The 25760-nt window shown below is 33.7% G+C and overlaps 1 protein-coding gene across 2 annotated transcripts; it reads left to right on the top strand.

Annotated features, from left to right (window-relative positions):
• Positions 1-156: 156 nt before the first annotated feature.
• LOC123557134 (uncharacterized) lies at positions 157-24669 on the top strand. 2 transcript variants are annotated; one of them, XM_045348430.2, is made up of 22 exons: positions 157-304; positions 602-703; positions 3342-3401; positions 7181-7343; positions 8237-8373; positions 8727-8918; positions 9321-9497; positions 9870-10115; positions 10393-10563; positions 10839-11042; positions 11464-11733; positions 12199-12384; positions 16533-16688; positions 16834-16869; positions 17332-17425; positions 18798-18837; positions 19872-19904; positions 20592-20645; positions 21635-21722; positions 22835-22924; positions 23820-24012; positions 24273-24669. In XM_045348430.2, exons 2-22 carry the CDS (start codon positions 625-627, stop codon positions 24514-24516), a joined length of 2913 nt encoding a protein of 970 aa, XP_045204365.2. In that variant the 5' UTR covers positions 157-304; positions 602-624; the 3' UTR covers positions 24517-24669. The 2 variants fall into 2 exon arrangements, with proteins under 2 accessions (XP_045204365.2, XP_045204356.2); XM_045348421.2 differs by having other exon boundaries at positions 19866-19904.
• Positions 24670-25760: the final 1091 nt, after the last annotated feature.

Raw genomic sequence — 25760 nt, 5'->3', positions numbered from 1 at the left:
ACATAAGTAAGTAGCGTAATACAAGCGTATGCATCTTGTTTTATTTACATGCGAGTTTACGTGAAATTTTCGCTGGTATACGATACTCTTTGTGCTAAATCATTGATAATTTATTGCCTTCGTGTTGTTCAAATACACTCAGATATTTTATAATTTGTGATGACAGAATTTATGAACTGCAATAATGCTTATGATAACCTTAAGATATTGAGAAATAAACTAGACTAAAGTAATATCTGCACTTTGAATAGTCTTTTGTGGCAGACACATGAAAACGGAATGAAAATAATTTTGCTTCATTGAGGTTATTTTTTTTATTATTATTTGAAATGTAATTAATTTCAAAATAGTTAACCTTTTCAGTATAATATAATGATGTTACCGTTTAAGTTGCAGTGATTGTATTTTTTTCATTCGAATGGTGAATCGTTCATATTTCATGTATATTAGATCTAAGTTACTTTTCTTGGAAACCGGGAACTCAGGATGGTCGTCTGTTTCAGTTATCAATACTAATAAGAGGTTTTCTTTTTCGTCTGTACGTATAATTGAATATGATGTACTGTACACACCTGTATAGGATTTAAACGTTTGTTTAAAGCTCTGACAAAAACAGCCCCGGAAATGAAAATGATGAATGCGTGTACAGGAGTATTGCTCTACCTCTTCCTTACTTTTGAAGGATGTAAATCAGATATGGCAGGTAAGTGATATTTACTTTTTGTATGGTAAACCACCAGATTTTAATATTCATTTTAGACATGCGGCTCTAGAAATCCTATCACTGTTCTATGAATATTGACCCTCAATAACAATACAATGTTCATTGTCTGTACATACTTGCTTACCGAAAAGTTCGGGACATCTTCTGTTTCAATACAGATCCCTTAGGCATTTTGTATCGGAGAATACTTTTTCAGATGTTAAAAAAATGGCCAATTAGCCATAATTTTAATATGTGTGTTAAGATACTTTTCGAAGCAAGACGGAGGTGAAAAGGCATCAAAATGAAAACTCTAGTTTGTAAATTGGACTCAAACATGATAATCCGTGACTGCACGAGAAAATATATAATACATATTATTTATAACATTTATAAATGCGAAACGATGGTTTCAAAGTACAATTAGTGTCATTCAAATGCGAGAATTGTTTTGTATTACTCGAAACAAATTCTCTGAAAACTCTTAAACTCTTAAAACAATTTGATTTAAATAACAAAAAAAGTGAGAATGAGAAATTTTGACACAAAATAAAGGAAATACACAAAACGCAGGTTCTGTGTTGTCAATTTAAATCTTATTATTTCATTTAGGGATAAAAATTCTCTTCCGTATTGGGAATAGAATTAAATATTTTTTAAAACCTGTTATTACAATGGTTGTTATACACGCTTTTCTTTGATATTGTTTATAAGGTACCGTTTGACAACCTGAAAAACAAATATGATAATACACATTCACGTAGATGTTTGTGTCTTTAATACCATTAGATAAAAAGCATTTTTTTTTAAATTCTGCTTTCAAAGACTACATTGAGTTTATGTTTAGTTTATTGATATTGCTCCGTTTTGATTATACAAACAAGATTAATTGTTCAACACTTCATATACATCATAAATATTATTACGGATCGCGGGGTCGTGAGTTCGATCCTCGGGCTGTTCTCCATGACTATTTGATAAACGACATTGTGTCTGAAATCATTAGTCCTCCACCTTTGATTCATGTGGGGTAGTTGGCAGTTACCGGTGAAGAACAGGTTTGTACTGGTACAGAATCCAGGAACACTGGTTAACTGCCCGCCGTTACATGACTGAAATACTGTTGTAAAACGGCGTTAAACCCAAAACAAACAAACAAATTTATCGCAATATTTCCTATATGACACATTTATTGCTGTTTGTAAACATTTCACGTGACGCAGATTTATCTTTAGAAGCTTAACATAAAATATTAGGCGATGGTATTTAATTTATCAATACTCCTTGAAAACTTTCTTTATACCAATATGGCGGAAGTAGTAGAATGAAATGTTGTTTCTTATACTTTATTTATTTAAGTGTCGTTAAATAATCGTAATTTTCACCAGAAATTGACATTCTCTAAACACCTTTTTTTGTATAAACACCATAAGACCTTAAGGGCAAATAACATTCCGAACATAAAAAAAAATACAACTACACGAAAATTTGACAATATTGCTATCCCACAAAATGCAATCAGATCTTTGTATAATCATGATAATACTAAAAGTTGTATAAAAAAACTTTAATTAATATGTTTGCTTTGGCAGTCTTAACGGCCCCAGTGTCAATGTCAAAAATATCCAAATAACAAATATAATTCTATAAAAAGATGACAGGCATTTATCAAAACGTATCACAGTGTTTCAGGCGTAACACGAGAAAATCCTTTAACCGTTTCGCCTATCAACGGTGTTCAACTGGAAAGGTATAAAAGACTGACTAAAACAGAAGTATCCGGAATTTACTGTTTGGCGAGTTTTACATCACACGTGTGATATGAAACATTTTTGTATAAAAATAATGTATTCGAAAGTTATAAAATCTGTTAGGGCTACTGTTATTAAAAATTTATGAAATAGCAATGCCTTCAAGCGGATTGTCGTCTCATTGAACAAGGGTCAGATTTCTTTTGCGTAAAAATGAAACGAGAGTCACAAGGGCGTTAGCCCGAGTGGTTAAATATCCAAACATTTTGACATTCTATTATGCTAATTTGAATATTTTAATGAAGTTTATGTTGACTTCATTTACCCAAGTGGAAATGAACCGCACGTCAGGTGACAATTTGACGTCAAAAGTGACGTCGTAATTCTGTCTTACAGGTCTGCGCGTCAACTGTTGTTAATCGCAGAGATAAATATTTTGACTTTCTTCTTTGTTAAAGTGGCAGTCCAAATGAGCATTATTAGAATGCAAAAAAGTACATTATGTACTAAAAGAAATAAAACATATGTTTGTCATTGTTTCAGTTTAACTAGTAAGAATGTCAAAAGTAACAAATGAGCCGCGCCATGAGAAAGCCAACATAGTGCATTTTCGACCATCATGGATCCAGATTGTTCGCTTTCAAAGTCTTTTGCAATTAGAGAAACTGTAAGCGAACAGCATGGATCCTGACCGGACTGCGCGGATGCGCAGGTTGGTCTGGATCCATGCAGTTCGCAAACGCACTATGTTGGTTTTCTCATGGTGCGGCACAGTTATATCTACAATCGCAACAATTGAGTATCTTTCTTACATTAAGCCTGTTACATTTAAAATTGCAGGAATATGTTTATATAAATTTAGATAGACTTTCATATTACAATTTCAGGTGACCGATCAAGATATTTAATTTCACAAGAAGATAGGGAGCCCACGTGCAAATATTTCTGTAAGTAAATATTTTCATTCAAACTCGGAAGAAAACAATGGCGTATTCAATGTTATTAAAGTAATGTCATTAAAATACAATGTCAGTGGACGACTTTGCTTCTGATCGGACAGGTTTTTGCCCTTAATAGACAGATGCCACAATGCAAGTTTAATTCAAATCGGCTGTGAATATTGTTTGGAGATTTCTTCACATTTGTATACATATTCTATCTAAAGTTTGCTTAAAAATTTCAACACACGACAGTCAAAGCGTTCTGGGGATAAAATATGTACTCTCGCATCTGGTTGAGCTGTCATAAAAATCCTCAACAGTCACTTACGTTTCAGATGGAGATGTGAATCCAAAATAGGTCAAAGTCCTTTAATTTTATGCAATTAGTCCGCCTACATATTCACTCCTCGATATTCTACTTAGATGACGCATGTACTGACACAACCGCGTCCTTTCTTAAAATCTACATATAATTGGATTTATAAATATTTCACAAGCTGTAATTAATTTTCATTTTACTTATTAAGTCCACAGACATATGATTCATAACGGGTATCAAAGCTTGACGAGATGTTGGTCAACTATCATGATAACATTTAATTTAATTAAAAAACAATGTACCTTATAAATCAAAACAAATACATTAATTTATTAATACTACAATGGATATTTATCTTTAAAAGATCCTATTACAAAGAAATTATCCACATCTTAAAAGAAAGTGAAACTTCGCGAGAACCTGTTCACTTAAAACAGCAAGTTTACATTTAGTTTCATCATACCTGTTATAGCGAATACCATAGTTTGCAAAATTTACGGGATACCGATATCACGGTGACGGCATTCTCCGCGTTCTCGTTTTCTTTTCTTGTTTTTTGTTTTCTTTTTTTTTTTTTTTTTTTTTTTTTTTTTTTTGTTTGTTTGCGCTACGGCCTTAACTTTCTCTCACGGTTTGAAAAATATCTTTTAAGGATACATTTTCAAATCGAAAGAGAAATTAAAGAAACATGTTGACACGGTTTACGAATTTCTGTGACTGATACTTGGTGCGTTGTTACTAATACAGACAACAAGTCTGCGGACTGTTCATAAAACGGACCGAAAAAAATGTCTCAGTATCTGCAGACAACAAAGACGAAAACCTATATTCGGACGTTATTATCTAGGCGATTTTCATCCCCTTTTAAGCTACAAACGGATGTATTAACAAAACGCGATAAGGTGTCGGCCCGGTACAATTTCTCCTTCTTTGCTGTATAGTTAAAGGGGCACTTTTGGACATGGATTGTGAATTTCACAACAAAATTGCAGCACTGACAGCTCTGTATTTCTGAAGAGTAATACTATCCCAGTCAATATATCACAGAAAAACACCACCATCAACGATGAACTTTTTTGCTACACATCAAAGTATCTAGTCCATGTTTAAATTTCCCACTGACATCTGTCATGGCCACCAGTCTGGTGTAGTTTTTTAATCCTTCCGCACAGAAATGTAATCCTGAAAAACACACATAAAACAACTGTTAAAGACACCAGAAATGACAAAAAATGTACACAGTCAGTATCAATAAATACATTTGGAGTTTAACATGTCAAAGTAGGGATAGCGTTAAATTGGGAACTTCAAAATTTCAAAGAACTACTTTCTAGGATACAACGACCCGGAAGTACTTCTATACCGGGGTGACACCATAACTGTGGCCTTTATTTACTAATACTGGATCAACCCATAACAATGAAATAGGGAATCAGGTGGACACAATACATGACAAATATCATATATTGCAAAACTGATAAAGTAGCGGCGTGGTCTAGTGGTTAACACGTATGATTTGTAAGCTTACGGTGCAGGTTCGAATACAGGGCGGGCTACTTTTTTTTATTTTTGCGGCAGGTTTTTACCTGCAGAAGGAATACAGGTAAAACTATTTGTGAGCGTTTCATCATTGAGATCAGTGATGAGAAGGCTACAGACACTGCTAGCGAGCAGGATGACTACTCAGATACCAACATCTTTAATTAACATTCATATACATGTATGTCATAACCTGAAAAATAAATTAAATAAACAAATAAATACAAAAAATATGAAAGAAAAAAATAAACACAAAAGACGATGTAAAAGAGACTTGCAAAAATAGAATAAGTAAAAATCATTTTAAAAAGATGGGCTCGAACCTACACTATACAAACATAAAAAGAATATAGGTCCGTCATACTATCCACTAGACTACATATATCTTATGGAATTCCATCGTATTCGAGGTAAGAATACTACAATATATCAATTAATACCACTTATCGGATAATAACCTGCTTTACCTTTTGGGATGATACCAAGTACCGTTAAAATAAAATTATCGCGATCCATTAATACCTACTCAATGAAAACAAATACATTATTAAGTTACAAACGAATGAACCTTATTAATCGCTCGAGAACATAGGATAACGACTGAAAATCATAGTTTTGTTCGAGAAACCTAGATAATTGAAGGTAAACCTAGGCACACGTTCGTAAACTATGGTTCGCTCTCGTAAACCCAAGTTCACGGCCGTAAACATAGGTTCCCTCTCGTAAACATAGGTTCACGTCCGTAATCTATGGTTCACGGCAAGCCAATTATCTAATAATTACGTTCTTGGTCGAAAAACTAGGATCATCGAATACTAGCCTATATTGTTCGTGCGAAAACATAGGGAACGGGCATAATCCTTATTTTACGCTCTTGATTATGTTCGATAAACTAGGTTTCTCGACAGAACTAATAACTTGGGTTAATGAACGTGAACCTACGTTTGCAAGCGTGAACTATGGTTTATGACGTAATCTTATGTTTTCGCTCGATAGAATAGGTTAACACACTTTTACATTCGAAAAACCTTGTTTATCGATCGTAAATCCTAGTTTTTCGTCCGTGAACCTGGGTTCACATAATTATTGGCCAATTGCTATACATGTCACGTCCTTAAGCTATGGCTCACGGTCAAACCTAGACTCATGGTCGTAAACTTGGGTTCACGTTCTTAAACGTAGGTTCACGCTCGTAATCATAGGCTCACGCTCGAAATTCATTCATAGTTGATTTTATGATCCTAATATATCGACCGTAAACCATAGTTTACGTTTGATAAACTAGGTTTCTCGATTGAACTACGAGTTTTGTTTTTCGCCTATGTTTACGGTCGTTATACTATGTTTACGCTCGTGAACCCCTGTTAACGCTCGTTAACCATAGTTTACGAACGTTAACCTATGTATTTGCGTGAACTTGGGTTTACAAGCATGAGCCTACGTTTAGGAGCGTAAGCTATTGTTTACGGGCTTATCCTATGTTTTCGCCCGAAAATATAGGTTAGTATTCGAAAAACCTGGTTTATCGACCGTTCATCCAAGGGTTTCGAACTTTAACCTTGGTTCACGTAATTATTAGACAATTGGCATGCCATATACCTCGTCTCGCTTAAAATCCCGTCACAAAAATACAGAAAACTGTACTTTAGATACTTATTTTAAATGAAGATGGATTTAAAACACAAATAAATTACGGAACACTTTGTAACAATGTAACAGTCACTTTAAAAATGATACACGTTTAAGACGTTTTTAATAAGTTTTGAAGTTATTGTATATTAAATAGACGTATTCATTTAACGGCCTCTGTAGTTACCTACTCTGGAAACCAAGATACATGAAACAGTATCATACTGAGTATGTTTCGGTTCGATTTGTGAGTTCAAAACAATAGTTGAAATTGTGTATACACTTTCATGTTCTGCAGGTAATACAGTTAACGATACAGAAAGATTTGTACCACCCATGTTTATAGACAACTGCCCACCACGTGATCTTTCACAAAGCTATATTGTGCCACCAGGAAAGAATCATATTGTTGTGAAATGGACAGAGCCAGTTGCAACAGATAAAAATGGAGATAAACCACTGTATGTAGTTAAATGTGTTACATTCACAATTCTACTATTAAAGCATACTGACGCTACACATTTCCGTAGAGGGTCAGTTACAAACCTAATAATTGATTTGTTTTATCGACCACTTACTTTATAATTGATTTTTATAATTGATTTGTTTTATCAACCACTTACTTTATCGTCATTTTTATATCGAAAATGAACATTTCCGCCATTTTGAATTGCAATTCTCATGTAGGGTCACCCACTGACTCTCAATAGAAATATAGAGGGCAGCCACGTGACACTATTCAACCAATAAAAGGGCTAGAATCTGCTGGGAGGTAAAACAAAAAATAATGATGTACGATTAGATATTGGGTAATAATACAGTTTGTACATGTTACGGTATTTAATACAGAACTAAAGAGAAATCAAAGAAGTTTTTGCAAACGCTATAGTTCCAATAATTGATATAATTAACCGTCCCTTAACTTTAGAACTATATCTTCTGTACTTGGTTTATAGTATTTCTTTCTAGACAGTCTTTAGATACGATATTTGAATATAATATAAAATAATTGTCTATTGTCATATTCCCCAGGCTGCTCCGAACACTGTGAACCGAGTAGTGTTCCAGATTATTTGGAACAAGTACAAACTGTTCCAAATAAAACCTGGTGCAGACAGAACATAAACTTAATAGATATTTAAGACAATCAAATGCAGGTATTTGTTCCTATCAGTTATGAATCATCTAAAAAGATCATGGTATTAGAGTATAATTATGAGCTATTTTATGTCTTATTAAACAATTAGAAGATTACTGTAAAATGTAAGAAGCACTGTTCAAAAGGGTCAGAGGAATAGGACATTCGAAAGCCGAATCAGGCTTATATATTCTAATGTTCTTTTATATGTAAAAGAGTGAAACAGGTGATGGGAATTAAGAATGGTGCATCATTTAATGGATCAGTGGACAGACAAAGGCATTATATTGTGTACCTAGCGATTGACAAAGATGGTCTAAAAGATAACTGCTATTTCGTTTTCTCCGTGGAAAGTAATCAACATTTAATTATAATACATGTATTTGATTTTGTCGCAGATCTAAGCAACACTTGTAATAACTCTTTTTTTTTCAAATGAAGTCTGTTAACATTTTTCAAGTTGCTCTCTTGCATGAAATGAATTTCATTTTTATGCAAGCCCAAATAAATGTCTGAAAAACTATAAAATTGAGTTCTAAATGATTGGCATTATCTTAGATATGAAATACTTGTATTTAATTTTTGGGCTTTTCTTAGTTTAGATGTAAAGTCACACCTTTACTTGCAGACATTTTGTCGTTTGTTTTAAATTCACACGGTCGTTTTACCATGTCTAACGTGTACACGATACTTTCTATTATAATAGTTCCCAAATGTCCAAGCCTCGGTATTGTTGACAATGGCCATTACAGATGTACTGAAGGTAGGGCACCTGGAAGCTCCTGTATGTTCACTTGTAATGCTGGCTTCAAACTTATTGTCACGGGAAACATCACATGCGACTACAACACAACTACTATACAGGCCCCGGTTTGGTCAGGTGTTCGGCGGTGTGAAAGTATGACTATTTATTTTTAAACCAATTGCAATGAAAATTCACTAAGTATGCGTTTTACTTAAGAAGCGCAAAATTAAGATGTGTTTCATGTCATCTGCCTAGTCCTAATACAACTTAAAGAAACGCTTATAGCACAAATACAACAGAAACGATGCAACATGCCTGGAAATGCTATTATTAAGTGTTGTCTTACTTTGAGAGTATGGGTCAGGAGAAATGAGTTTTTTATTAAAAACATGAAATACAATAAATATGATAGTTGTTATTTGAAATATTATAATGCATACTGAATCCTCATTTTTGTTTATAAGAAGATGATATAAAATAATAGATATTCTATATTTAGACACATATACGTCTCTTTAACAGTCATCTTTCAAGCATTAGTTTTTATGTGTATAGGAGTCCATTGTAATGAGCCGAATGAACCAGCTAATGCAGTTGTGTCTTGTACGAACAGTACCTACGGTTATCAAAGTGTGTGCTCAGTTCAGTGTGTACAAGGGTATACACCAAGCGGGCCATTATATATAATGTGTCAGGAAGATGGATATTGGTCGGAGATGACACGATGTTTAAGTACGTTCTTTAGTAAAAATAAGTACACAGTACTTAACAAAGGAAGCAAAACAATGTTTTTGCCAGTAGTAGTTTTGGCATAATATTGATTTATTTAAAATAATGATTTGTATATATCCTTCGTGTTAATATTAATTACTTTACTTGAATATTAAATATTTAATTCTACATAGTTGACCATCTCTATTTCCGACGTGCTTTTCATTCTTGGTGTTCCTTCTTGCTTAGTTTTTTTTATTTTATTTTACATCAAATAATGCAGTCATCTTCACTTACAATACAGTTCAACATTTGTAAAATCCGTTCTAGGTTTTATTTTGCTACTTGTATTACTTCTGTGTTAGACAAACAAAAACAAAATTGCAATTTCAGAAAATGAAGCCAACGAATTTCAATGCTCTTCTGCTCAATGCAATGGCCACACTTGCATACTCAATCTCAACCAGCAAGTCACCTGTAATTGTTCCCATGGCTGGTCGGGATCGTCGTGTGATATACCTCCTGATTACTGCGAAGATAATATTTGTATGAACAATGGCACCTGCATGAATCATTACTGGACCTACAATTGTTCTTGTGACCCAGGATATTCCGGAATCTTGTGCCAGATATGTCCAGGTTGTTTCGTGATAAATTAAATTATCTTTTCTATCTAGCTGAAAGGACAGGTTCTTTTTTTTACTGTAAAGAACTCATACTCAGTCAGTTGTTTTGCTAAACATTATCTTTTCTAATCAATAACTCAGCGTAAACGTAATCATCCTTCAAATAAAAAAGCAGATTTTCATCTACAAAATGACGGGCATTTGGTTTGATAACTTATAAATGTTGTATACGCGTCTTTTCTATAAGTAACAAAAATAATTTCACGCACAAATATTGTACATGTTTACAGTGGATGGAGGCTGGTCCGACTGGTCAGTCTGGTCCAGTTGTTCCGTTACATGTGGCTCTGGAAATCGAATACGTGTAAGATCTTGTGATAGTCCCCCACCAGATCAACACGGTAAACCTTGTTTGGGAGAGTATACTGAACTCAGATCATGCAATATGGACAATTGTAAAGGTTAGTTAAATATATGGAACCTATCAAAAGAATTCTGTTGTTCACTAGTTGCAAGACGGTATGACAAATCAATTACATTCGTACTGAAATGATGTTTTAATTGCGAATAAGTGAGATATACACATAAATGATATTAACCATTTCCAACATTAATTCTAGAGGTAAAACTGTTTTAATCTGATTTGATCTGAATATTAAATACTGCAAAACAATTAAGCTTTGGTTCTCCTGTTTTGACAATTGCATTGTTAAGCTTTGTTTGACTATCATTTCAGTTTGTCCTTTGCTTGGTCAGTTAAATGAGCTACACTCCTCATATGAATGTAACATTTACGACAATTATGGCCAGGAAGCATGCCAGATATCGTGTAGAAATGGAACGATATTGTTACCACAGTTTACATACTTCCGAGAACTTCTTTGTGGTTGGCCAACTAATTATGAGTGGTTGCCTGGAAATGTGCAATCTCCTTGTGTCGGTAATTAGCAAACTTCAATATCTGTGCTTATATAATAAACAAAATATTATATACTAATGTTGAATCATTCAGAATTTGTAGTACAATTTGGGTGTGCATATAAAGCAGTATTGAAACAAGTCGTACTTGGTTAGTACACTTTTTTTCTGAATGTGTAGTTTGGTATATTGTGGTGGTGATTAGTACGTGTAAATTCTCTCACAGGCTAACGTATTATATAATAATAAACTTCTTAAGTAAATAAAAAAACAAGAGCTTGGTTTTTACTCCCAATATCATTAGTCATGTTTATTAAAAAATAAGCTTGTTTCTGAGTTACGACTTTTTCTTTTGACTAAAGCAATGAAAATATATGAGCATTGATTAAGTTAATTTACCTGTAAGTTTTAGTGAAGCATTTTTTACTTTTCAAATACGATAGATCCCGCGAATCCAGAAGGACTGAAGCTTAAAACAGAAATAGCATACATCAACAAAATACCAACAGAACAGCAAACTGCTGTTGCTGAACAGGTTTTTGAAAATTTGCAAGAGACCAGTTGCTTCACATCCAGCTTGACAAACTGCACAGCAATTACTGAGTTTTCTTCTACATCAAATCAGCTTAGAAATGTTACAAAGTTAACGATAACATTTCATATATTGTTGGAAACAGTTATCAGGAAAAGATCTTATGACAGAGCTGAAGCAGGTTGGGATAGAATCACATAAATATTTAAAACATATATTATCTTATCATAATAGCTTTATCATTTTTCATGCTTTCAATACACTTAAATTATAAATCCAAAGTATACTTTCTTGAAAACAGTGGGCTTTATTTTTGAAACAAGCGAGGAAGTTTTGACTCGACACATATGATAGATAAAATATGACTGTGGTGTCCATGGGTCTATTTTTCGGTGTGAAGATTGTTTGAAAGCTCTTGAGTAGCCTACTTTAATTCACATTTTTATGCTAAATATTTAATACATGTTCAAATATACTGCTAATCTAAGAAGATAAGTAAATTAAATGAAGACTATTTATCTAGTTAATGCTATTTAGGTTATTTAAGATTGCATATGTTATTTAAACTAGCCATTATGTACATCACTGTACATCAAACCATTTGATGCGATTTAAACAAGTATGTTTTAGTGTATCTATTTTTCAGTTGACAGTTCACTGACGGATGCAATAACGGTCCTTGAATCGACTGCAGATTACATCAAAAACTTTACGGATGATATATTTAATGTCAAGCTTGGGGGATCTTATTTTACTGCAGATCGAAAATCCTTAAATGTGTCCGCATCTACAGATTGTCGACCAGGGCATGTTCCTGTCGGTGCTGTATGTGGTGCGTAGAAAATGTTTATAACTATACATTGTCAAAAATACAATATTCACAGTTATCAGCATCAGTCCTATTTGAAAGAAATCCATATCTATTGTTATGGAAATACCAAATTGCAGAAGAATTAAAAACAGTTCTTATCTTCCTATATTGAACTTACTGTATCTGAAAATACAACGTTGTGTCTTTGTTTCACTACTCATAATGACGATAATGTATATAACCTTATCTTATTTCCAGAAAATATATTAAAAAATCGAAATGTCCAAACAGCTGGCCTGCTGAAACATCTGTTGCCAAATCAGTTGAGAACATAATAGACGTAGCCCGCCCGCTGAGCTCAGTAGGTAGAGTGTTTATCAACGGATCGCGGGGTCGTGACTTCGATCCTCGGACGGAGCGTATGTTCTCCGTGACTATTTGATAAACGACATTGTGTCTGAAATCATTGGTCCTCCACCTCTGATTCATGTGAGGAAGTTGGCAGTTACTTGCGGAGAACAGGTTTGTACTGGTACATAATCCAGGAAAACTGGTTAGGTTAACTGCCCGCCGTTACATGACTGAAATACTGTTGAAAAACGTCGTTAAACCCAAAACAAACAAACAAACATAACAGACGTAACAGTAGACGTAGCATATCCTATGTTATGTGACTATACTCAATGCTTTCCGAGCTTTATATCAAGCCCTTTAATTTGTTTCTTATGCTGCAATTACTCCAAAACAATTTAGTTACATGTTAAGTATGAAACTCCCTTACTCGCACAAAAATGAAATATGAAACACGTATATATTTTACCAGAGATTGTCAAATCCTCATCTGTATACTGTATGGACTATATGTATGTGCCGAAATCACTTTGTCAAACCAAACCCTTCCGTGCTCTGTTTTTTATCGATTACAGTTTTATCGTTTTATCAAATTAATATATACATGAAAATAGAATGAAACATCTCAACAATTAATAATTTCTTATAGATTTTTGAAACTATGTTCGGACAAATTTTCAGATTTAAATCCAGTTCCAAGTTTCCGTCTGAAATTTCCTAACTGTGCCCTTAGCTTTGACAAAACTGTTGCTCTTTAAGCAAAGAAAATGTTTCAAAAATATTCCTTCAAGTATTGCTGTATTTTTAACAAAAGTGTCTTTCCTTTTTATGGTATTAAAGAAGAGAAGTTGGTGTAATTACACATGTCAATAATGGGACTAAAATATCACTACCCATAACTCTGCGCTGAATAAATAAGTAAAAAGTTATGTAATTTTTACACTTTATCTTGTCGGCTTTCATCATACAGGAAATGTACAGAATGAAAGAATATAATTATTGGAAATAGATAGCAGAGTAATACCCCAGGACTAAATAATTTATGTTTGTACTTACTTTCAACATAAATTTATGTTACGAGTGAGATATTAACTCTGGATCTTCTGAAGGAATTTCATATTACTTAGTACCTACAAGAATGAATATAAAGAGCAACGTGATAAGTACTACTATTTGTTAACATTATAAGCTTTTCGAAGAAGGCCTTTAATGAGGTTATGCAACACTGGCACCAGACCAGAAATAAAATGCCTCTGTACATGTCGCACTCCATCCTTAAGTATAATATAAAAGCCTTGTCATGAACGGGAAAATAAACTAACACATTTCAATCGCGTATTTCTCACCTAAAACGCGCAGTTCGGTAAATGGGCTTTAAACAAGTGGATATTGAACAAGTCGTAATTTATATTCCATTGCGTACCGGTCATATTTCTTCTATATTTTTCATGCCCCCCTTCGAAGAAGGAGGGGTATATTGTTTTGCAGATGTCGGTCGGTCTGTCGGTCGGTCGGAATGTAGACCAATCCGTTTCCGGATGATAACTCAAGAACGCTTGGGCCTATGATCATGAAAGTTTATAGGAAGGCTGGTCATGACCAGCAGATGACCCCTATAGATTTTGTGGTCAGTATGTCAAAGGTCAAGGTCACAGTGACCCAGAAGAGTTAAATGGTTTCCGGATGATAACCCAAGAACTCTTGGGCCTAGGATCATGAAAGTTAATAGGGAGGTTGGTCATGACCAGCAGATGACCCTATTGATTTTGAGGTCAGTATGTCAAAGGTCAAGGTCAAAGTGACCCGGAACAGTTAAACGGTTTCCGGATGATAACTCAAGATTTCTTGGGCCTAGGATCATGAAAGTTGACAGGGAGGTTGGTCATGACTAGCAGATGACCCCTATTGATTTTGAGATGAGTAGGTCAAAGGTCAATGACACAGAGACCAGGAACAGTAAAATGGTTTACGGGCGATACGCTTGGGCCTAGGATCAGGAAAATTGATAGAGTTTGGTCATGACCAACAGATGACCCCTATTGGTTTTAAGGTCATTAGATCGAAGTTCAAGGTCACATTGACCAGGAACAGTTAAACAAGTTCTGGAAGATAACTTGAGAACGCTTAGGCTAAGGGTCATGAAATATCATGGATTGTTTTATTATAACCAGCAGATGACCCCTATTGATTTTAAGGTCGGTAGGTCAAGGGTCAAGGTTACAATGACCCGGAACATTTAAAACATTTCCATACAATAACTTGAGAACGCTTGGACCTAGGATCATGAAACTTGATAGGGAGGTTGGTCATGACCAGTAGATGACCCCTGCAGATATTGAGGTCAGTTGTCCAAAGGTTTGAACCAGAACAGTAGAACTTTTGTTTACAGTGAGCATATAATTTCTGTTCCTTGTGCAATTACTGAATGCATCAAGGGGGGCATTTCGTGTTCGACAAGCTCTTGTTATCTTAGAGAAACAATGCCTAGTTTATAATTTCATCAACGTTACAGAAAAAACTTCGATGAACTTCCCTTGTGAAGTTCCGATCTAGATTACAAAACTATTTTGATTGATTGATATAAAAATGTATGTTAGTTTTCGATTAACTACACGTGTTCGCTAAAATAAGCATAAACATGCAATGTGAATTAATTACAGTACAGATGTATACCAATGTATGACTTCATTTCAAACTCATTTCTAAGATGAATTTCATTTATCATTTTCACTTTTATTGTATAGCTGTGAATATTTTGCATTCTGCTTTTGTTGTTTACCTTTGCCTAACATGCACACAATGATGTGACCTCAAGACCGGATGTTCATTAGGAAAGTTAACGCAAGTATTTTTTCTGTAACGTTGACAAAAGCATGAAATATGTGAAGTATTTCAGCAATATGAAAAAGTGAGACAATGTGACTGGCGCACGATAAAACATACATTACCGCTTGTTCAATATGTTTGGTATACATTCATCGAACTGCGCATTTTAAGTGAGTTAAGTGAGAAATGAATGCTTTAAATGTTTTGGTGCATTTTCCCGTTCATGACCATGGTTTTGATATTATACCTAGGGGTAGCGTATAACATGTAGACAGGCATTTTCTTCCTGGACAGGTGCCAGTACTATGCACAATCAGTAATTAAGTAAGTAATTAGACCGTTAATAATGGGTGTCATTGACATGATTTTGTTAATGTATAAAAGTCTGATGCTGACTCATTTAGGCAGCAATTTGTTAATTCGGTCAGTTTGCTTTTCAACGTACGTGATTAATAATGCATATGTATACAGCCATGACGCAATTATGTAATTTCGAAACTGACAATGGTTTGTTAACAAAATTTCAATACACTTAACATACATTCAAATTGTTCTGTGAGGATATAAAAATAAGGTTAGGTATCTCGCAAAACATGTGTATACACAAAATGTATCTGGTATATATCAATGCATTAGGCTCGGTCATTTAAGAATCGGTGTGATAAATCTTAAGTTATTCCTTACCTGTGTGTAACCTAAAACATACACAGGTATAAGTCAGATACAGTTTTTGCACCTCTTTCCGGTGGTGTTATACCCAAACTGCCAATCACTGGCCAACAGCAAGCCACATTGGTGGCATCTGTCCACGAAAGTGGACCTTAAGCACTCTACCATGGAGTTCCATTAGTGAGGAAAGAGTTAAAGCATAATTTGTTAATTGTAACAAAACATTACTTTATCATAATATTGATTTCTTAATCAATTTATCGAATTCAAGTACATATTACATGTAACATGTATATATGTTATTTCTTTCTATCTTTCTACAGTTATCTGTCCCGCAAGAACATATTTTTCTGGCGGTTCATGTCAGTTGTGTGACAAAGGTACATTTCAAGATTTGGAAGGACAGTCTTGGTGTAAATCTTGCCCTGCAGGAAAAACAACTGCCACAGTAGGAGCTAGTAATGCGGATCAGTGTTATGGTGGGTTGTCTTTTGAAATATGACGGTATAGATTCAAATACTGTATTTCTCAAGTTTGACGTACATGTACCTGAAGAAGATATAATGTGTCTTAAGAAATGACAGCGTCATCAAATAAATGACTATTTTTTATTTTTATTTTCAGTGCCCTCTGACAAAGTTAATATCTTAGATGAAATAGGTAATTTGATTTTTTCTCTTTTTATGTTTTAAGTAAAGTGTACATTACTAGTACGCTGTCATTTTATCAAAGTACATTTACAGTGATACAGGCATAAGTTCGATATCTCACCAAAATAAAAATCACACTTGTGTAAATATAAAAGCCTCTGTCAGTAAAATGGGTAGTTGTCTGATTAGTTTTGTTTAAATACGCTGTCATGGTGCAATCAAGCAATGATTTTGAAAAAAGAAGAAATATTTTACGTTTTATCACAAACATGAAAATAGGGGTTAAATTTTTTTTCATCGTTATAGTTAATCAAACAGAGGTAATTCGTTGACCTAATTACGATTTAAATTTTTGAATATTGAAACCTAGAATAACATTGAAATCGTTATCATATTAACTTATAAAATCATTTATTCATAACAAAAATTATTTTTAGCAATAATTTTATATCTCAAACTTTGTGAATTTCAGAAAGTATCGTCACAACAGTAGTTGCCGTAGTAACGCCTATTGTGACCTTAATCGTAGCTATACCATCTTTTATTAAAGTTTATTTGAAGTGCAGGTAACTACATATAGCACGTAGATATTTTGTGTTGTTTTGGTTTCCGGCAGAAGATTGAAATTTCATTTATAAACAGATTACTATATACTTTATAACTGGGGCGGACCGGAGGAAAGAAAATCATTTTATATAAATGTAAAAGACTTTTTTAGCTTTATCAAATATTTGAAATATGTATATTAAATAATTAAAATTACTCATTAATATTCAAGTTGATACTAAACAGAACTTGATTGTTAATTACTGCAAAACAAGTAAAGATCGTTAAAGGGAATATAAGTTTTGGCTGTAAGCTAAGACAAGCACTTTGTACCCAATCGTTCTGTCCATCGTTTTCTCGTTTAGGGCAGTCATTACTTGAGCCGTGCCATGAGAAAATAAACATAATGGCTTTGCGGCCAGCACGGATCCAGACAAGCCTGCGCATCGCGCAGTCTGGTCAGAATCCATGCTGTTCACTGACGGTTTCTCTAATTGCAACAGGGTTTGAAAGCGAACAGCATGGATCCTGACCAGACTGCGCTGGTTGCAAAGCCATATGTTGGTTTCCCCATAGCGCGGCTCACTTTATCATGGGACTATACGCCGCTTTTCATGTTATTGCACTCCGTATCAACAATGTTTCATGTGCACCGCCGTATGAATACATCTGCAGATGTCTCTAAACTATTTTCTGATACTTTTGTGTGTACTCATAACATATGTAAATGAAATGCAGACTTGTGGTGTTCCACACTTTTATTTTATGCATTTCATATATATTTCTCTGCTTTAGTTCAAAATTCAAGTTTGCAAAAAAGATTTTTTTTCTTATATCGTTTCTTTTGTAAGGTAAAGGAAGTATGTCCAACATATTCAACAAAATTAAGAAAGCTTTCGTAATTCCCTCCTGCGAGACTGCAGTATCAAATGCAGTAAACGTCCGGATTCACGAAATAACGCTTAGCCTGAGCTGTTGTCAAATATTAACGACGGGTTAGACATTTTTTCCCATTAATGACTTTTATGTTTTGAAGTCAGACTTAAATTTTGTTGTTGTTGTTGTTTTTTATAATATATATATATATATATTTATATATTTATTTATATATATATTTGGAGATTTTACGAAAAATATATTTCAGAGTTATATATTGTCAAAATATAATTATTCGGATAGGAAACTTTAAGCGAAATAGTAACTTCGAAAAACTTTATGGTCCACCTGAACTTAGTTTTCAAATTGGAACTAACTATGCAAATTTTGATTTTCTATCGATATTTCATCGTTAAACAGCAATGGCTTTTCACATATTGTTATTTGTCATGCCGTATTTATAGAAATGCTGTTTTTGTTGCCTCGAATATTTATTTAAGCTTTTATGTATTGCAGAGAGAAAGGACGATGCAGGAAGAGTAAAGAAGAGAAACTGGTATTGATGGACTTAAAAGTTTCTTTTAACTTTTTATTTATAACTGTTTTGCCAATAAAACACACATTTTCATCATAGAAAACGCTGTTTTTTTTTTTAATATATATAACTTTTGCGAATACTTCTAACCTGCATTTGATTTTAAATTATATTTTACATCACTTCAAAAACTTTTCTGGCTCATCCTGGATAAAAATGAGGTACTAAAATATGAAAGTACAATTCGTTCATTTCAAATATTTGCGTTAATTCAAACGTGCATACATCGTTGTGGACTATACCGATTTGGTAAAGACGGTCAGTTGTTTTTTCTATTTAATAATATCAACCATAACTTTTCCTTTTTTTATCCTACAAATAACGAGATACGGAGAGAGTGTTTTGTTTGTCTAACACTATTTCTTCTTTTGCTCTCACAAGTAACTTTTTCATAGTTGAGTAATCAGCTCCTGTCGATTGAATTTTAGCTCAGTGGAGTACATCGCCTATAAATATGCTGTTGGCCATAAAATTTAAGAAGATTCTTTTGAAGCAAAGGAAAAAAATGTAATAGCAGACAGACTTGGTTTGATTGTGTTTGTTCCAGAAGGCTGTGGCATGTGCAATAGCCCTCACACCACCTTGTACTTAGTAGTGTAACTCATTTATAGTGAAATTGAACGGATTCAATAAATGGTATCGCAAGTAGCATACTTTTTTAAACATTCAAGTTCACTGAACGTTTCAAGGTGATGCCCAGTCTTTAAGTATGTATTCGAAACTTTTATGTACTGTATCGATTCGAACCTGCCCTCATAAATACGTTTTTAGATTGACTTTATAACTTTTATTAAGTATTTCTTACAAAATGTCTCTTATGGATGGGCATATAATAATCTCCGACCTGTATATGTTGGTTCTATAATGTACGTTCTACTATTTAAGAATTGATAAATCTACTCACTCGAAAATTTATTCTTGCTAGATTTTCTTCTTTCCTAAAGTCAAATATGCTAATGTATCAATTTGATTAACTTACATTGCTTTAGTTACAGGAGGAGAAAGATTTATCTGATATATCACAGAAGGTGAGAAATAAAGATAGTTGCTTTCTTATTTCCTGTTTTCTACACTAAACATGTGATAGATATGAGCCGGGCAATGAGAAAACCAACATAGCGGCTTTGTGATCAGCATGGATCCAGACCAGCCTGCGCATCCGCGCAGTCTGGTCAGGATCCATGCTTTTCGCTAACAGTTTCTCTAATTCCAATAGGCTTTGAAAACGAACAACATGGATCCTGACCAGAATGCGCGGATGCGCAGGCTGGTCTGGATCCATGCTGGTCGCAAACGCACTATGTTGGTTTTCTCATTGCACAGCTCATATAATGTTTTAACTGAAAACGTAACGGGGAGATCTAATTATAGTCTGCTTTAACGTTCAGCTTAACATGTTTATACCAAAAATCAATCTCGATTTTTTCATATAATCTGTAATAAATTAACTAATACTTTACGTTGATAGTTAGTTTGGTAGCAGTCAGTGAACAAGAAATGTATTAAATTGTTCTGCTTGAAGAGCATAAACATCTGTATAAAAAGATACTGCCATAAACTTCAGTTTGCTTTTAACGTGTTTTTGTTTACTTTCTTCTTAGGAGAAATAGAAATAAACTCTTATTTATGAAACCTTTAAAATAAATATGGAGAGCAAAAACAGTTACATTTATGACATATATGTATGTAAATATGTAAATATTGACTGATTTCAGACGGCCGACGGATTGACAGATATAAATAAAATTGCATTCTATCGTGGAAGGGAGGTACATTTGTATTTTAATTTCTTTGCAAGTTGCCTTCACTATTTATTGCTATGATCTATTTCTGTTCTAGTATTCATTATTATCCTTATTCGCATATGTTTTCGTGTCAGCCAACATTTGTTCAAATAATGTCATTTTAAAGAATTTCAAACGATAAACTCGTAGATGAGAAACAAAGCATGTCAGTAGGTTTGCCCGATTAGCTCAAAAAGGAGTTCACAGGTTAACAGATTATGGGTTTTGAGTTCACTCCCCATGGTGGGCATTTATCCTCCATGACGACATTATAGTACACATTGTGCTTGATTATTTTCGTCCTCTATATCTGGTTCATAGAGAAAAGTTCACTGTTACCTGCGGATAGCAGGTTTGTTTGAGTTCAGAATCAAGGTGGAATGGTTATACTGTGTTCGCCAATGGATGACGAAAATAGATTTGGAAAACGGTACTTCACCAAAATGAAACAAACAAATAAACGCTTTTGACTTCATTCAATATAACAAATCTTTTTCACATAGAGTACATGGACTATCCTGCTAGAGAAGAGTATTATGTTTTAAAATATGTTGTAAATGCTATAATTACACATGTAAAATTATATCAATGTTTGTATGAAATATCAAAAGTCAGGCTGCACATAATTCATTTCGTAATATTTTCAGAAGTAAAAAGCACTACAGAGTATTTATGAAACCAGTTATAATCCAAAAGATAAAATACGTTTTGGGCCTACTTAATAATCATAAATACATATATTCGAGGCAATAGCTTAAGTATGAAGCTACTGTGTCTCATAAATAATAAACAAAAAGAATAAATATCCACAAAGAGAATTAATGTTTCAAGAACGCAGACGTTTAACCCGTATAACGCAGTTTAAAATATCACTGTCGGCAGTAACACAGGACAGTCCGATATCAACGAGGGTTGTCTTTTTAAGCTTGATTTTATAGGCATATATTAAATGATCAAATGTCTTACCATTTCAGCTAAAGTTGATGGAAGGAAGTATTGTTAATGTCAAAGCAGACGCTATAGTCAATCCAACGGACAAAACACTTTTGAAGGGAGTTGTTGGTCTGTCAAAGTCATTTTCTATTACGTAGAAATGCTTATGTCATATTTTCAGTATTATGATAGTCTTTCCCTTCGATATTCAGTGACAGAGAGATCACGTTTACTGTTACTGTATACAGTAAATAAGCAAAAGATGTTCATTCAAATGAAGAAGGAATCATTTAGGTTTAGCAGTATATCACCAAATCACAGAAATGTTTGGTAAAGGAAAAAAACAATTATCAACAATCTACCAGTCTAATATATGCTTAACCTTACTGTACCATTGGATACTTAAAATATTCTCAAATGTTGTCCACCTATATATATTAATGTCATTTGTAAAACACAATAAATGTGAATAATTGTTCTAATGGATGTTAAACTAGATATGTGAAATTTAAGCACTTGGAAATTATTACAACTGCATCAAAACAAAGCTATGTAACAGTTCTTTATAAATGGCAAGTGTTTAAAGGCGTTGGACTGTCCAGACGTATGGCCCCTTCAGGCAATCCCTTTCCAGAATTCAAAATTGATGGCATTCCCTTGTATATTCGTCCTTGTTCAACTTTCCCCTTCGGATCCCCCCCCCCCCCCCCCCCTCGACCCCATTTCGCCCCTTACCATTTTGTTCCCCTCCATCAATATTTAACATAAATTAATATGTACTTGTTGGATGTTTGAAGCAACCCGTCTGATTTTTTTCCTTTACAGTTTCTTTTTGTTGTTGGCCTAGTATGTAAATGCGTGGCTCTGGAGCTGTAGTTTTGGTGCTCTGTGCTTCCGAGAAATCTACCCTTATCTATTATCTTTTGTATACTTATATATGATTTGTATACTGTTTTATATTCATGTAAAACAACCCTATCTTTCTATGGTCTTGTGATGCTCTATTTTCTTTTTTTTTCAATATCATGGATCTAACTCTTAACTCTTAAACAATTTTATAATATTGATATTAGACGGCCTCATTAGAGATTATCATCGACTTTTGAACAATGTTGAACTTCATTATGAAAATGAAAATATGAGAAGATCCGATGAAAGCATATCCCCCAACCGAACAAAATAATAGCCGATTATTTATGATAACATTTTGTTCATATAATCAAATACTATCTTTTATTCAGCTGAAGCATTGAAAAGAGAATGTGGAGATCATTTCATAAAAGGCGTCAAAAAGTTACTAGGCAAGATTGGAACATTGAAAGCATCTGATGGTAGGATTTGCCAACTTTCAATGCATACCACTATAACAATCAAATTTTTAATGCCAACTTTTCTTTCAGTAAAAGTATATACGTGTCCCTTTCATTGTCAAGGTAAATAAACATTTATCTTATATTTAAAGGCTATTCAAGACAAGCTGTATAATTCGACATCTACAACTAAGTTAACATGGTAGATTATGCAGGCAATTATATGTCTCAAATATACTTAGCGTCACTGAAAAGTTGCCACCCTTATGGCCCTTATATTTAAAAACTCGCATTGGATTGTGTTAAATGCATAAGACGGCTACATTTTGACGCAGCTGAGACGTCACTGGTGTAAAGATTTGTCAAATTCGATTAACTCCATTTGAGGCACGGGCTGCACGTGAAAAATGACTTTTTCCAGCAATGTCGACATATACGAATTTTTCTATCGCAATTCATTCATCGCACTTGAAAATAAGTCGACAGACTAAAAGGAATACGTTAAAAAACCCAGAATATCCTTGCTAAGAATGTCACGTTTAAGGCACGATCAACACCATCAGGCCATTAGCATCGTTGACGCCGAACTTTCATGTAGCGAAATTGCACGTCGTATGTGCTGTTCTCACCTGACAGTCATAAAATGGGTTAGGAGACATGATCAGACAGGGTCTATGAGTAATAGAGCGCGCACAGGCCATGAAAAAGTGACGTCGATATTGTATAAAATAGTAAAAAGGTATATATTAGGTGGTAACTTTTCAGTGACGCTGAGTATGCTACTGTCTTGATAACTTGCTTTAACGTTTTAACGTTGTTACTTGCGTGTATTAAGATGCCATCTATGTGACTCATGTATGTTACTATATTTACTTAGGCTACCGATTTTCAACATATGAAACGCTTTTGTTTACAGTTGAAATTTCTGAGTGCAAAGGTATTCCCGCTAATAACGTCATTCATGTAAATGTAAAGAATTTGGATATATCCAATTTTCCCACTGATGTTGCAACAGATGATCAGCTTAAAAATGTAATACGAAATGTGATGGATTTTGCTGAAAAAAGGAGCATCGAAACAATTGCTTTGCCGCCTTTAATTAACAAAAGGTATGAAAATACATTTTACCTGTATAGCTTGAAACTACAGTTTTGAATTTTGGAGTCACTTATGAAGTATATATATAAAGCAGCCTATACTTAATGTGTCAATATTCAGAATTAAAAAAAAAAAACACACTTTTAAAAAACTTACATACTCGCGCGCAATCAGATTAAAGCATTCATACATCCGAAAACAAGTATCACATCTCGGCAATATTGTTATTTCTTCGTTAACTTTAACATTGATTTTAGAACCTCTTTTTCAGCAATATGAGGGAGCGAGAAGCAGAGATCATTCTTAAAACTGTCATTGAATATTTTCACTCCAAAGAAAATGTTTGTGAAAGCTGTGAATATGACTACGAAAATACAGTTTGTACGGTGTGCGAGGGTGGAGGCAAGATCAAAACAGTATTTGTTGTACTTTCCAGTGTTGATGGGAAAACTGTAAATACTTACCGACATACATTTGAGAAGGAACTGACCCAGTATCAAACGTCTGGCTGCTAAAGTTGAAATTCCTAGAGTTTGTTTAATTTCAACGTTTTGATAATTGTGTACGTCAGAATTATATATAATAATATGTGTTACACATTTCAGTCAAACCCGCAATAAAGAAAAAAAACCAGAAAATGTAGTGATCATATTTAGAGCATTGCCGTTTGGCTCAAATGTAGAAGTGAGCATTTTAAAACGTTCTTGACGAAAAGAACTATTCGGCCACCCTGTGCAAGTAATTGATCTTTTTCATCAATTAGCTTTTTGAACAGATCGATCCAATATTGTTCGAGAATGTTATTCTTACAACGAAAGAATGGAACGCCAAATTTCAATTTTGCAATTTCAATGTATAATGCATAAATAACAATTATAATAGTTATTATATATCGTTCACAAACAAGTTTTATTTTGATAAAAGATATTTCAGTTTGTTTGCTTTTAGGACATACTGCCTTTTTGGCAATGTCTGGACGACGTTTTCACAATTATTGGGGATATAATGTTATTAGGCTTACTGAAAAAAATCTAAAATAAAAATATAATGTATTATGAATTGCCTAATACCATTATAATTAAGTGATATCATATAATATCATATTTTAGTTTAAACTTACTTATTTAAAGCGACTTGTCATGACGTCAAGAACTAGGTTATTACACAAAGTTTCAGATTAGCAACGTCATACAATTGGTTACGAATTTGAAATAAGATGCACAATGATACCTACTAAGACTAACATATCTATCGCAGAATATATTAATACTTTGCAGTGATATAACGTATGCATCTGGAATAATGATGTTGGTAGATATATACATGTAATTAGGATAAACAACTGTTTAGGCTACAAACTAAAACATTTTTGAGCTATGCAACGTTGTACCAAAAATTCAATATGGCCGTTAAGATGGCCATCAAGGTATACACATTATCATCGATGTGTGATTAATCAGTTATTCTTATTTTAAATAACACTAAACTGTATTTCATCATGCAACAGCCATGCCCACACATTTGACAATCGCAATCAATATATATAACCAAAATACATTTTCAGACAAAAATGTTTCTATCGTAAAAAAATATATCATTTAATGATTTTCCTCTCAGAATAATATTGAAAGATCTATAATATATAATTTGGATGAAATATGTCAAACCTTTAACACAAACAGACACATTTCTTATATTTGGAACGCAATAAGTCAAGTTAAAATTGACAGTGGAAGGCAGATGTAAGAATGTAAGACTT

Source organism: Mercenaria mercenaria, chromosome 15 (assembly GCF_021730395.1).
Source record: "Mercenaria mercenaria strain notata chromosome 15, MADL_Memer_1, whole genome shotgun sequence".
Classification (NCBI taxonomy): Eukaryota; Metazoa; Mollusca; class Bivalvia; order Venerida; family Veneridae; genus Mercenaria; species Mercenaria mercenaria.
The sequence above is the reverse complement of the archived record's forward strand: the minus strand, read 5'-3'. Positions and strand labels throughout refer to the sequence as shown.